This window comes from Delphinus delphis, chromosome 13, assembly GCF_949987515.2.
Source record: "Delphinus delphis chromosome 13, mDelDel1.2, whole genome shotgun sequence".
Taxonomy (NCBI): domain Eukaryota; kingdom Metazoa; phylum Chordata; class Mammalia; order Artiodactyla; family Delphinidae; genus Delphinus; species Delphinus delphis.
In genome coordinates, this window is record NC_082695.1 from 16,092,294 (window position 1) to 16,107,034 (window position 14,741).

The window sequence follows — 14,741 nt, forward strand, 5'->3', positions numbered from 1 at the left end:
CTGTTATCTCCTATTTAAGGCTGCAGTAAATACGGAGGTGCAAGAAGCCATGAGCCAGGCACTTGCTAAGGGCTGTGCAAGGATGCCTCCCTTTTATCCTGACAGCAACCATATGATGTAGATGGGATTTTTACCCCATTTTACAGATGTAGCAGCTAAGGTACAGAGCTAAGTAACTGTACCACCCTCCATATCCCTCTTTCCTTGCCTTATTTTTCTCCATAGCGCCGATCGATCAGCTTGCTCCATACTATGCATTTCGCTTGTCTTCTAGGATGCAAACTTCCCGTGATCAGGGATTCTTGCCTGTTTTGTTGGTTGGAATTGGGGTTGCTGAGGTGTCTTTTGAATGAGTGAACCTACCCGGATTGATGTTACTGAGTGACAGGCAGCCTGAGTCCAGAGAGTGAAATAGTGTCCAGTGATTTTTCTCATCTTCATTATTATTATCAACCAACATGAACTGGTGATGTTGAAGATGAAAAGTATTAGTCACACCTCATCCAAAGGAATTACTCTGCTGAAACCACACTCCCTTGAGTTTTCCTTTGAGTTGTCTTTCCAGATCTTAATTACTCTCCAAGTCAGGGAAGAAAAAAGGAATGAAAAATGAAAATCAGTTTCCTTGACAGAGCTGTGTCCCTGAAACCCACCAAGGATGAGAAATGTTGATCTTCATGAAGCCTGGCCATCATCAGCTCCCCATACAGGTCCCTGCTGGTGAGTGGGGGAGGAACTTGTCCTGTAATCTCCCTAACCCAACAAAGAAGTTCCCCCAACCCTATAGCTCCACCCAGGACAAGTAGAGGCAAGAGGACCCCAGGAAGGTTGACCAAACCACCCCACTCTATAGACTCTTCTGGTTATGAAATAGATGTGGGAAGGAAAAGACCTATTGCCTGTGCCACCCCCTCTTCAAGGAGAGACCCAACAAGCTTGAAATGCAACATTCCCCCAAATACCCTTGGGTGAGAAAATCCAGCGCCTATAGAAGCAACTTCAAAGCCTGGAACAGCTCCTTCTGGGGAAACTCCAGACTCCAGAACAGTTCACTGAACGTCAAGGAATCAATAATCCCCAGGGAAATGTCCAGGCATGTGATCTAGTTTGTACCTAGAGCTCCTGGTAAGAGACTCAAAATGTTAGGATTAGACCTTGGCATTCTTGCCATCAGGGATTGCAACAACTCAACACTGAAAATGGCCCAAGAAGCTTTAAAAGGGGCCTGTTCCAGCAGAGTGTGGATTGTTCATGCGGATTGCTTTGCAACCCCTGGGAAGAATAAATAAGATCTGAATGTACTAGTTTAGGAAGACAATCCAGATACATTGTTCAATGAGACAGCTTCAGAACAGTAAGTGCAAGGATCTTATTTAAGTAAAAGCAAAAAAACCTGGTGCACGCTCTCACACACACACTGAGGCAAAGAAAAAGTCTGCAGGATCACAGACCTACCAGTTAACAGTGCTCTTGAAGGGAGTGCAAGGGGGTATGCGGGAAGTTTTACTTACTTCTGCATTTGTATACAGTGAGCAAGGGTTCCTTTTTTTTATAAATAGCATTCTTTTTTTTTTTTCTCTTGCACCGCGTGGCCTGTGGGATCTTAGATCGAAACAGGGGCCCCCTGCAGTGGAAGCGTGGAGTCTTAACCACTGGACCAGCAGGTAAGTCCAAGGGTTACTTTTAGGATCTCAAAAAAATCTGATAAAGAAAAGCAGCTGCAGGAAGATTTCACTCTGCTCCAACTTACCTTATGAACTAAATCTAGAGAACAGGGCTCGTGCTATCGACCAGAGCTGTGTGCATGTTTGGACCCTGTTTCCTCACCTCCACATAAGCACAAAGGAGGATGATCTTCATTAGATCCTGCGGCCACAAAGGCTTGGGATGCTGCTGCCTTTCCCTTGAGGATATTTCTGCTTGATGTTCAAGTCTTCCAAGCATGAACTCCTCCTTAAGCAGCCTAAGGAGCAGCAGCCACTGCCTTTTTGGCTTGTGTTATGCAAAGGGCATCTTATTTTACCTTTTGTTTTTATTCCCTTGCAAATGACCATTTGTAACACCCTTTAAATCACACAGGTGTGCCTTTACCCACTGTCTCTGTGCAGATTTGCAGCCAAGCTCCTGACCAGACAAGCAGGTTCCCTGTTGAAAGCAGCCAGCCAGGGGCCATCTCTACAGCATCCTAAATCAGCAGTGACCCCTTTATTCCCACCCAGAGTTGCAACAATAGTACTATGGAAGGTTCTGGTTATCGGCTTACTCTTGGGGGCCTAGATGTGGACCCCAACTCTGCCGTTGACTTGAGTCTTCGGGTAACTCACTAAACCTCTTTGTAACTCAGTCTCTTCAACTGTAAAATGGAGATAATCACAGTACCTACCCCACCGGGCTGTTTAAGGATTAAACGGCACAACAGGTAAATGCTTAGACTGGTGCCAGGTGCAAAGGAGGTACACAGAGAATATGAGCTGTTACTCCTGTTAAGTGCCCACGTGGTGTATGAACCCCTGTGCTCACCCTCTGACCCCTTCCCACTTTATAGAAGTTGAAGCTCAGAGAAGGGCAGCAACTACACAAACAAAATGAACTCTCATAACCAATTTCCTTCTCTGTGACTTTCAGCACTTTACCCAAACTCAAAGATCAAAAGAAAAAATATTCCCAAGTCCTGATCGAGCAAGAAATCAGCTACTGGGAGTCAAAGTTATCCTGGAAAGTCCCTCCTTTCTTTGACCAAAGAAAGAGCCTTGGAAGGCACAGACACCATTTGGGAATTGCGCTGTTGTAGCGAAGGTCTCCACCCTTTCCCAGTTGCCAGCAGTGGAAGTGCCAGGACGCCGAGCGGCCGCGGCCGTGGCCTTGGCCTCTCGGCGAACTGGTGACCCTTAGCTGAAAAGGACTCCTTTTTGTTTTTCCTTTTGGACGTTCTTGGACGAGGGCATGAGTCAAGGGATAAAAGACTACGAAAAGACAAAACTGTTCCTGCAAAGAGGATCTTAAATGGACATGTCCTCTGGGTGGGTGATGTCGTGAAGACTCTGCGCAGACACAGGACGACCAAGGCCCGAAAGCCGAGAACGACTGGGGATGGGGGAGGGGGCGGGGAATGGAACCCGGAAAACGGGCAGCGGCCAGACAAGACAAATAAGTGGCCAAAGTCACAGCTGCATAATGGAACCGAGGTGTCAGGGGCGGCGAAGGGGCCAAACTGCTCGCAGGCAGGGAAGGGAAGATGTGCGGAAACAGCAACTGCAGCAGACCCCTCGAGTCCCAGCTGGATAAACTGAGGCCCGAAGAGATCCAGTCCCTTCCCACCCGGCGGCCTCCGTCCCCAGAGAACAAAGCGCTGGGGCGGCCTCACCTTGTTGTAGAAGACCTCGGGCTGCTGGTTGGGGGCCGGCACGGCCGGGGTGGCGGCGGCCGACAGCAGCCGGCGGCCCTGGCAGGGCCGGGCGGCGGCGAGCACAACTGCGCGCAACATGCCGAGGCTCCCGCTGGAGTGCCGAGCGGAGCCCTGGCGGCTTGAACTGTAAGGACGGCCGGGCGGGCAGCCCCGTGCGCGACCTCCCCCCGTCCCCGGCGCGGCCGCCAATGGGCAGGCGCGTGGCGGGGCCCTGGGGCGTACCCGCGCCTTCCCCCGCCCCAGGCGGAGCTGCGCCTCGGCTGCTCGCCGCCAATACGCGCGCGCGCCCGCGAAGGGGCGGGTGGGGCTCGAAGGTAGAACCTCCTGCGCGTGGCGCGCCGTGGGTGTAGCGTCTCAGGATCTGGCGAGTTCACCGCACGTTGGCTGAACCCCTACTGTGTGCCTGAACCCTTAATGTGTACAGGCAAGAACCGAAGCGACCCTGGCCCTGACTTCAGGGGGCTTATACTCTAGTGGGAGAGGCCAACCTTAAACCAAACAGGAGGTAATTTCAGATTGTGATTAGGGATGTGAAGGAAATGAATAGGGTGAAGGTGTAGTTGGGGCAGAAGGCACTGCTTTTAAATCCCTTGGTCAGGAATTGAGACCTGAATTGTTAAGGTTCTGTGACTAAGGGAAGCATTGCAGGGGAAGGAACAGCAAGGGCAAGGCCTTGAGATGGGACATCTGACTTGTGTTGCAGAAAGGGAAAAACTGGAGGCCAGTGAACAAGGGGGAGAGGGTTGGGAGGTGAGGTGAGAGAGGTGGGCAGGGCCAGAGGTGGAAGGATTTTAGAGGCAGTGGTGAGGGATTTGGAAGGGAAGGATAGATCTCGGAGAGACAGCAGTGAGTGGTCCTGAGCAGAGATTTTTAGTTCCCTGCCCAGGAATTGAACCTGGGTAGCCTAGATGAAAACCAGAAATCCTAGCCGCTAGACCACCAGGGGCTAGAGGCTAGAAGCAAAGTGGCCCTGGCTCCTTCCCCCATTTGAAAGCAAGAATGGTTCAAAGAGGCAAAAACTGTAAAATCAGGTACAAAGTTTATTATTAGAGACACAGCACAACTGTATGGGAGAACACACAGAGAAGCAGTTTATTTATGTAAGTCAGAAGTTAGGCAGAAATACATACCCAGAGAGAAAGGGTATGGGCGTCCTCTCTAATGAGGAGGAGTGCAATAAAGAGGTGATTTAAATCTCTCATACAGGACAGTTCTTCCAGGTCTTTGTTTACATTTGGCCAATTATATATTTTTTAATTAATTTATTTTTGTTTGGGTTGGGTCTTCGTTGCTGCGCATGGGCTTTCTCTAGTTGCGGCGAGCGTGGGCTACTCTTCATTGTGGTGCGCGGGCTTCTCATTGCGGTGGCTTCTTTTGTTGTGGAGCATGGGCTCTAGGCACACGGGCTTCAGTAGTTGTGGCATGCAGGCTCAGTAGTTGTGGCTCACGGGCTTAGTTGCTCCGAGGCATGTGGGATCTTCCCAGACTAGGGCTCGAACCTGTGTCCCCTGCATTGTAAGGCAGATTCTTAACCACTGTGCCACCAGGGAAGTCCCTTGGCCAATTATCTTGTTTCTTTTTTCACACCTGACCAGTCCTAGGACATCCTCAACATGCATGCACATCTTTTTGCTAAAATGGATCCCACCTCAGAGGCCTGTGGGGGTATGTCCACACTTATTATGGGGTGGCACCCTCTCCCTTTTTGAACCCTAAGGAGCCTTCCTGCAGATGTGCAGACAGGGAAGTTTTCCCTGACCTCAGGAGTGGTCATCTTATCTCTTTACTTCAGCAGAGCTCAGCTTCTGCCACTAGCTTTGTCCTTAGAGTGGACAAACACCACTTGACAGACACCAGCTGTCTGGCCCAGGGGCCCATCTATCTCCTACCTCAGGATGACTTGCTTGATTTGCATCTTAAACTAACTGGTTTCTCCTTCTTTGGAAAATGGACTACAGGAGGGCAAGGCTGGAAGTAAGGATCTTGCAAACTTTTATTCCATAGACATCCCAGAGCTGGGCACTGGGGACACAGGGAGGAATGAGAGGACATAGGATAGGAAGGCAGATGGACACCAAGTCAAATGTGTGCATTTCAACTAGGTAAATATCAGCAAAAGTCCAGGAAGGAGTGAAGAAACCTGGCAGGAGGAGCTGAGCTGGTCAGAGATAAGTGTTTTGACAGCAGAGAAGCAGAGGAAAGGGGCACATCTAGGTGGCATGTGTCTGGGGAGCTGTTTAAGACTCCAGCCATTGGAGCTGAGGCCAAAGAGGTTGAACAAGGCCCAAGTATGAAGTACCAGGCAAAGATGTTGATCCAGCATCTGAAGGAGACCAGCAGAGAGAGAGAGTTTTGCTTTGTTTTGAAGAGCTAGTATGATGTCAAAAGGATATCGTAATAGTTAATAAAGCTGCTAAAATAGATTTGCCACAAAATTCTGATGGCTAAACACAATAAAGTCCCTGCCCACATGAGTCTCACACAGTAGTTCCCCTCCAGGTGACTCTGAGGTCAAAACCTGATTCCCAAAGTCACCCTAGGTCTCAGCACCATTCCAGACAACCGAAAGAGAAAAAAGCATTAAGGATGGCACAAGGGAGGTGTTTCTGGGCTGAGCCTGTTTCATTGGCTACAATTCAGTCATGTGGCCATTCCTCCATGTAAAGGAGTCTAGAAAACAGGCTATGTTCCCAGGAAGAAGGGGAAAGAAGTTTGGAGATCAGCTGCAGAGATAAACTGCAAAGTGAGTCTCCCTCTCTTCTCTGAATGCAGCACCCAGACCCCTCTTCCTGTTCCCCTTCCCCAAGACATCTTGCTTTTTTCACTTAGTAATGTGTGTGGGAGATCTTCTGTACCTGCACCCAAGGAAAGTGCTCTTGAATGGCCATTTAGGTTGTTTCTGATCTTTTGTCATTATAAACAATGCTGCAATGTGTATCCTTGTCTTGCTTGAGAAATTCATAGAAATGGAACTACTAAGCTGAAGGATATTTACAATTTAAGTATAGCTATTACTATATTATTCTCCATACAGGTTTGATCAATTTATGCCCCACCCCCTGTCATGTCTGAGTTTCCTCACACCCTCACAAATACAGCTTATCAGATTATTTTTTTTTAGCTTTGCTAATCCAGTAGATGAAAAATAGCATTAATTTGAATTTCTCTTCTTAGGAATGAGCTTGAGTGTCTTTGCCTGTGTAAAGTCACATATTCTTCATGTGCTACGAACTAACTGTTCATGTCCCTTGCTCATTTTTCTATTGGATTGGTTGTTGGTTTCTGTAAAATTGATTTGTAGGGACTTCACTTATATCAAAGCAATTAACCTTTATTCTGTCATATGTAGTGCAAATACTTTCTGTCAGTCCTCATTTATCTCTTTACTCAGTCTATAACTTGTTTTTATTTTTGTTTTAGAGATTTTTTTGTTTGTTTTTGGTGGGGTTTTTTGGCCAATGCTTTCTTCTGTGCCTTCTGGCTTTTATAGTATGTCTAGAAAGCCTTTTCCACTCTGAGATTATTTGTTTTTAATTTCTCGTATATTTTTTCAAGTACTTTTTCTTTCAACTTTGTTGAGATCTAATTGACATAAAACATTGTGTAAGTTTAAGGTATACAACATGTTGATTTGATATATTAACTAGCACCCCCATCACATCACCTAAATATCATTTCTTTTTTGTGGTGAGAACATTTAAGATCTACTCCCTTAGCAACTTTCGAGTATATAATATTGTTAACTATATTACCAATATAGTTAACTGTAATACCATGCTGTATATTAGCTCTCCAGAATTTATTCATCTTATAACTGGAAGTTTGTACCCTTTGACCAATATCTACTCATTTCTCCAATCCCCAGCCCCTCACAACCACCATAACCATTCTACTCTGTTTCTATGGGTTTACCTTTTGCAGATTCCAATACAAATACAGTCATACAGTATTTGTCATTCTGTCTCTGACTTATCTCACTTAGCATAAAGCCCTCATGGTTCATCCATGTTGTTGAAATGGCAGGATTTTTTTCTCATGGTTGAATAATATTCCATCTTCTTTATCCATTCATCTGTTGATGGTTGTTTCTGTATCTCACCTATTGTGAATAGTGCTGCAATGAACATGAGAGTTCAGATATCTCTTTGGGATGGTTATTTTAGTTTCTTTGGACTCAGAAGTAGGATGGAGAGTTTTGCTTTGTTTTGAAGTCCTCTATACTGTTTTCCATAGTAGCTGTACCAATTTACATTCCCACCAGTAGTATGTAAGGGTTCCCTTTTCTCTCCATCCTCACCAGCACTTGCTATGGTTGACTTTTTGTTGATAGCCATTCTAACAGGTGTGAGGTGATATCTCATTGTGGTTTTGACTTGCATTTCTCTGATGATTAGTGAGGCAAGTCTCTTTTCATGGAACTGTTGGCCATTTGTATGTCTTCTTTGGAAAGATGTTTATTGGTTCCTCTGGCCATTTTTTAGTCAGGTTATTTGTTTTTCTGCTATTGGGTTGTATGAGTTTTTTAATATTTTGTATATTAACCCCTTATCAGATATATGATTTGCAAATATTTTTCTCCTTCTGAAGGTTGCCTTTTCATTTTGTTGTTACTTTTGCTCTGCAAAAGCTTTTTAGTTTGATGTAGTCCCACTTATTAATTTTTGCTTTTGTTGCTTGTGCTTTTGGTGTCACATCCAAAAAATTTTTGCCAAGACTGATGTCAAGGAGATTTTTTCATGTTTTTTTTTTCCCAGGAGTTTTATGCTTAAGTCTTTATTCCAGTTAATTCGAGTTAATTCTTGTGAGTGATGTAAGATAGGGGTCCAGATTCATTCTTCTGCTTTCCCAACACCACTTATTGAGTATTTCTTTATTTTCTAGTACTTTTATTGTTCATATTTTATGCTCTAAAATTTGATTCTTTTATTAATTTTGGTACAAGGAAAGATTTAGAGATCCAGTTCTTTTTCTTTTTTTTTTTTGATGTTACTTGGAGTTCCTAACACCATTTATTCAATAATTAATCTTTTCCCCACCCATATGAAAAGCCATCTTTTTGTACTAAATGCCCTTGAGTAGTTGAGTATTTCTGAACTATATTCTGTTTCATAGATCTGCCTATTCACATGCCAGTATGATGCTGTTGTGGCCACTATAGCTTTCTTGTAAGTCTTAATCTCTTGTACTAACATTTCTCTTGACCAAGATTTTTAAGCCTGGAAGTGATGAGTTTGCAAATATGCTTTTGAGGGATCCCTCTTGAGACAGCATGGAAAATCAATTGTAAAGAAGAGACAGCCTGGAAGCAGAGAGCTGACTTGGGAAATGATGAGGGCCTGGTTAGAAGCAACAGGGATGGTTAGGAAGGAGGGCATGGAGGTAGAATTGGCAGGTCACCTGGTAGAGATGAGGGTGAGGGAGGAGTGGAAGATGGTGCTGAGATTTCTACCTTCTGCTGTTCACTAAGAAGTGGAAGCCAGGAAAAACAGTAAATTTGGTTGTGGGGACAGCAAGGAGAAATGCATTAACATATAGACATTCATTGATGCTGAGATGGCGTGCGGCGACATGCTTGGATCCCCACTGGTGTGCATGGTTGTGTGTATCATTTTAGAACACGTTGGTTCACAGGTTCATTTATTCTGGTTTGTTCGTCTGTGGTGCTCACCATACCCCACCAGCAGCTTTCTCACCCCTGGTCCCCTAGTTTTGGGGACCCATCTTCCCCATGCTCATCCTACCCTCTCTGCTTAAGGAAATCTTACCTATCAAGATTCAACTCAAATCCCGTCTTCTGGGGAAGACTTCTGTAACCACACTAGCCTCCTTTAGCTGCTTTCACACAATTTTCAGTTCAAGGTCAACTTAACACTGCAGCCTAAGATTAACTGCATGTACTGAAACCCTAATATATTTGTGGCTCCATTTGGCTCAGTCTGACCAAAGCATTAAATACAATTCAACTCTCAACCTAGATTTCTCCCTGACAATCTGTGTTGGCTCTATTCTTTCTTCCATCTTTCTTTCAATCTGTTTTCGTGCTCTTCTGTAAGTCTTTATTCTGATTTTTTTTAAAGATTTTTTTTGACTGTGGACCATTTTTAAAGTCTTTATTGAATTTGTTACAATATTGCTTCAAGGTTTTTTGGCCTCGAGGCATGTGGGATCTTAGCTCCCTGAGGAGGAATCGAACCTGCACCCCCTGCATTGGAAGGTGAAGTCTTAACCACTGGACTGCCAGGGAAGTCCCTATTCTGATTGTTTTAATCTCTTTTTTCTCTGGGTCCAACTTTCTTATTCTCCATTGCCCCTTGTCTATGGAACTCACTGCCAGGAAAGGAACTGACAAAAGCAAATTATCCTTAAAGGGAAGAAGAATGAAGCAGGGGGAGGAACTAAGCAAGCAAAATGTAACTTCTTTTCAGGTACCGCAGAGGGGAGAGATGCAGAACACTTTGACGTGAATAAATGGTGTCCTCCCACAGTGCTGAGATCATTGGGAGAAGCACTGAGGTGGGTAAGAAATAGTCATTCACTTCCTCTAAGAAAATATACAAAGTCTTAACTTTGAAGTACTCCAAAACTTTTCATTGTTATGGCCCAACAGTGTGTTTTCAGGTTGAAAAAGATCTACTTCCACCTGCTCTCCAAAAACGGTGGTAACTGAGGTGTCCATCTAAAATGGTGAGATTTTAGGTCTTTGCTTATATAGTCCCAGAGCTGGGACGCTGACACTATCAAATGGAAGGTGTGTTTTGTTTTTTGCAAAAAATGGTGAGGGTTAATTCAAAGCAACATTTAAACAGGAAGACATTCTCTCTCAGAGGCAAGAGGAAAAAATGTGATCCAGCCTGTGTGCAGGCTGCCCTCCTTACTTGCCCGTGCGCGCGCACGCGCGCGCACACACACACACACACACACACACACACGCAGGCAACTCACCCTGCCCCACCTGCAGCCCAGCCCTTGAAGGAGACACACCCATCACACGGACTGCCCCCTAAGGCAGTGAGGAGGTACCCCCGAGATTCCCCGGCTCTGGAAACATACTCACACACTTTCTTCATGGCAGGACATGCCCTCCTTGGTTGGGTGGAGCTTTTTCCTCTTCCTCCTTTTCCGGGTGAGGCAGCCAGCACCTCTCAGGAAGCCCCTCAGAGATGGTAAAAATCCATGCCTCCAAGTGGAAAGAGCTCTACAGTCTCGTAGTTTAGGTTTGAATTCACTGACTAGCTGTGTGATCTTAGGCAAGTCATGTAAACTCTTTGAACCTCAGTCTCCTCACCTCCTAAATGGGCAGAAAAATGTATCTGCCAGTTGTTTTAAGGGTTCAAAATAATACATGTGCAGTTCTTGGCACCTGGTAGGTACTAAATACCTAGGAGCTATTACTCCATCCAGGGGATGAAGTGAGGGGAGTCTAGCCATTCTCTTTGCCCAGCTTCTCCAGATGGGGTCCCCAAACAAGCAGCATTAACGGTGAGCGCATTAGGAAGGCAGACCTGCAGAGTCACGCTTGGCACTATAACCAGATCCCCAGGTTCATTCCTCTGCACATTAGCCTGTGAGAGGCTGCAGCCTCAGCTGGTCCAGCTGTGCCAGGCCCTGGTGGGGCCCCCGCAAGACTGTATCTCAGCTGAAGCACAGCCTCCTCTTTAGCCCCCTCTGGACTCCAGCCATGTGAAACACTAGCATGTACTGCAGGCTTCATATGTAATCTTTGTGGGTCAGCTCATTTAATCTTCAAACAATCCTGGGAGGGAATGCTGTTCTCCCCATTTTCCAAATGAGAAAAATAGCCCTACTAGATGAAAAATCACTTCCCTCTTGTCACCCAGCCTGTCTGTTACAGAGGCAGGATTGAAACCCAGGGAAGTTGGAATCCAGAAGCACAGCTGACAAAGAGCCTCTCCTTGACAGGACTCTTGCTAGGCTTCTCTAAGCTCTCTTCTCCTCCTCCTCCTCCTCCTCCTCCTCCTCCTCCCCCCTCCCCCCTCCTCCCCCCTCCTCCCCCCTCCTCCCCCTCCCCCTCCTCCCCCCCTCCTCCTCCTCCCCCACCCCCTCCCCCTTTCCCCGATCAGGGATTGAACCCAGGCCTCCGCAGTGGAAGCACCGAGTCCTAACTAATGGACAGCCAGGGAAGTCCCTAAACTCTCTTCCTGACTGAGCCTCAACCTCAGCCTATAAAAACTGCAGCACAAATGATTTAGTCCACCCCCACTACATCTGAAGACCTGAACAAACACTAACATAGTTTCTAATAGCTCAAGGCCACACCGGAGCCTGGCAAATGTGCCTGCCTGAGAAAACTCAAAGCTGCCAGAAGTTACTGTTTATTCCATCCAACGCCTCAAGATAGGGCCCTATCTCCCAGTCTCTTTGAGAGGCTAGGAGCCAAACTTCCTTAAGTGCCAGTTAGCAAACCCAGGTAAGTTTCATGTGGACCAGAGCCCTCCACCTTCCCACTTTTAATAGATTTAGCAGGCAATTCCATGTGTAAACCCCGCCATTGCCCCTCCCTGCTCTCTCATTCTCCCTTTTTATTTTTTTTTATTTTTTTGCGGTATGTGGGCCTCTCACTGCCGTGGCCTCTCCCATTGCGGAGCACAGGCTCTGGACGTGCAGGCTCAGCGGCCATGGCCCACGCCGCTCCGCAGCATGTGGAATCCTCCCGGACCGGTGCACGAACCCGCGTCCATCGGCAGGCAGACTCTCAACAACTGCGCCACCAGGGAAGCCCTCATTCTCCCTTTAAAATGCCTTCTGTACAAATGGAAGTTGAGGTCAGTTTATGCCGGGCCCACTTTCCTACTAGAAAATAGCATATATGAAATAACATATTACTGATTAATATCTGTTCTTAATACCGTAGTGTCTGTCTTTGTTTATCTGTGACAGCTCCTTACCACTAGGTTATCTATCTAATGCTAATAAGATATAGAATTCCCTGAAATCATTTCTCTATTCAGCCATCTTGATTAAAAGAACTCTGTTCCCAGAGTACTTGTCCAATAGGTGATCACAGGTTTGGACCCCAGGTTGCTGGAGTCTGGGACTCCTCCATCTTTCTGCTCTGACGCTCACACACATTGGCGAGGTCAATAGAGGGGAGAGGGCTGTAGCCACAAGGCACCGTGGAGGGCAGTATAAATACCAATCCAGATGTCCCAGAGGGGCTCAACCAATGCTTCAGCCCTGGGCTCGCACTGGGTTTCCTTGTGACTGCAGAGAGGTGAGCTGCAGCACAGCCCTGGCATCCCCAAGGCATCCCTGGGGAACTCTGAAGTCCCGGGTGGTGACAGACAGGAGCCATCTCTTAGACAACCACTGGGGACTCTAGGATGGGAATGTTGGTGGAGAACGCTGGAGCCTGTTCTTTCAACATCACTCCCAGTGACGTCCTGAAGGGGTCGCACCCAGGCGAGTTGCCTGAAATCTGGTCTCTTACAGCCTCTCTAGGATTATTCTGGAATTATCTGACAGCATCTGAAATCAGGGCTTGGAGGAGCACAGGCAACTGTGGATGCCAAGACCACAAGTCGCTGCAGGGAGCATGAGGTGGGGGAGAATAGGAAGGGAAGGATGGAAGCCTCTCCAGAGCTGGCATCCTGGATGGAACCCTGAGGCCCGGGGACTGTCACGGGACCGCTGGGGAGGGCTCAGCCCTACAGGAATCTAGCCCCTGACGCCAAGAGACGAGCAGAGGAATGTGTGTTCAGTTGTTTGGGGATAGAAAATTGCTGTGAGAAAGAAAAAAAATATCATTACTATGTTATGATCACATTTTGTTCCCTTTCCCAAGGCAGGCTAATAGGAAGGCAGGCCCAGCCACGTAGGGCTGGTGGCAAGATGTTAAGTGTGCCACAGATAAAACTGGTCAGGCACGCTCATCACCATGCCAGGCCTGTCCACGCCCAGCGGGCACCCACACCACACGCTGACCCCACTCCAGAGGAGCACGGTGCTGGCGCATCACCACACTAGTTACAGCATTGGCCCACCAGAAATGCCAACTGTCTGCTGAAGGTGGGGAAAAAGCCAGATGAGGACCAGGTTAGATTTCCTTTATCCTTTAGATTCTTTGCTCGTATCTTGTTAAGGCTCTGCCCCCATTCCCCTGGCTTTCCTTCTCTTTTCTTTCTTTTTTATCTTATTTTATTTATTTATTTGTTTGTTTGTTTATTTATTCATTTATTTATTTGGCTGCCCCGTGCAGCATGCGGGATCTTAGTTCCCCGACCAGAGATCAAACCCGTATCTCCTGCAGTGGAAGCATGGAGTCTTAACCACTGGATCGCCAGGGAAGTCCCTCTTTCTTTTTTAATTTTAATTTTAATTTTAATTTTGTGGGTGGTTCTTTTGGAGCCTTCTGCAGCATTAGGGAACCAGCTCTAATCCTCCTTTATTCCTTCTTCATCCTGGTGAACTTTGGAAAGCAAAAGGATCTTTTAAAAACTCAAATCAAAGCAAGTCACACCGCTATCTAAACTCACATTTGTCACATTTAGAATCAACACCAAACTCCTGACCAAGGCCCCTGAGGCCTCAGGAGACCTGGCACCTCCCACTCTCTGTGCTCCTCACCCAGACACACTGGGCTGCCCCCCAGGGCCTCTGCATCTGCTGCTCCTTCTGAAGCACGCTTGCCTGTTCATGTCATGCACGTCTGGCTCAAATGCCTCTTCTGGAACGAGTCCCCCCTCCTGAGCCCACAGCTCCTCACCCCCAGCAGTGCCTATCACATCACCCACCACAGCACTCACCACAGCACCCTCATCACCCACCACGGCACCCACATCACCCACCACAGCACCCACATCACCCAGCACAGCACCCACATCACCCACCACAGCACCCACATCACTCACCACATACCCACATCACCCAGCACAGCACCCTCATCACCCAGCACAGCACTCACCACAGCACCCTCATCACTCACCACAGCACCCTCATCACCCACCACGGCACCCACATCACCCACCACAGCACCCACATCACCCACCACGGCACCCACATCACCCACCACGGCACCCTCATCACCCACCACGGCACCCACATCACCCACCACAGCACCCTCATCACCCACCACAGCACCCTCATCACCCACCACGGCACCCTCATCACCCACCACAGCACCCACATCACCCACCATGGTCTCGGACCCTCACCACCATCCCCTACTTGAGATATGGGCCCTTTGATAATGGCAGCTTGACCTGTTTGTTTTCCTGCTCATTCCCCAAGGCCTAGACCAGTACCAGGCCCAGAGGTGGGGTGCAACTGACAGCAATGAGTGGAATTATTTCACAGAATGGGAGACCCTGGTTGAGGG

General features: G+C 47.3%; 1 protein-coding gene across 1 annotated transcript in view; it reads right to left on the reverse strand.

Annotated features, from left to right (window-relative positions):
- The window catches only part of ALDH2 (aldehyde dehydrogenase 2 family member), a 29,547-nt gene extending 25,978 nt beyond the window's left edge, over window positions 1–3,569 (reverse strand). Inside the window, exon 1 of the mRNA XM_060028160.1 lies at window positions 3,365–3,569. Coding sequence (XP_059884143.1) covers window positions 3,365–3,484 — 120 coding nt within the window. The 5' untranslated portion in view covers window positions 3,485–3,569. The remainder of the gene's footprint in view (window positions 1–3,364) is intronic.
- Between the last annotated feature and the right edge of the window lie 11,172 nt (window positions 3,570–14,741).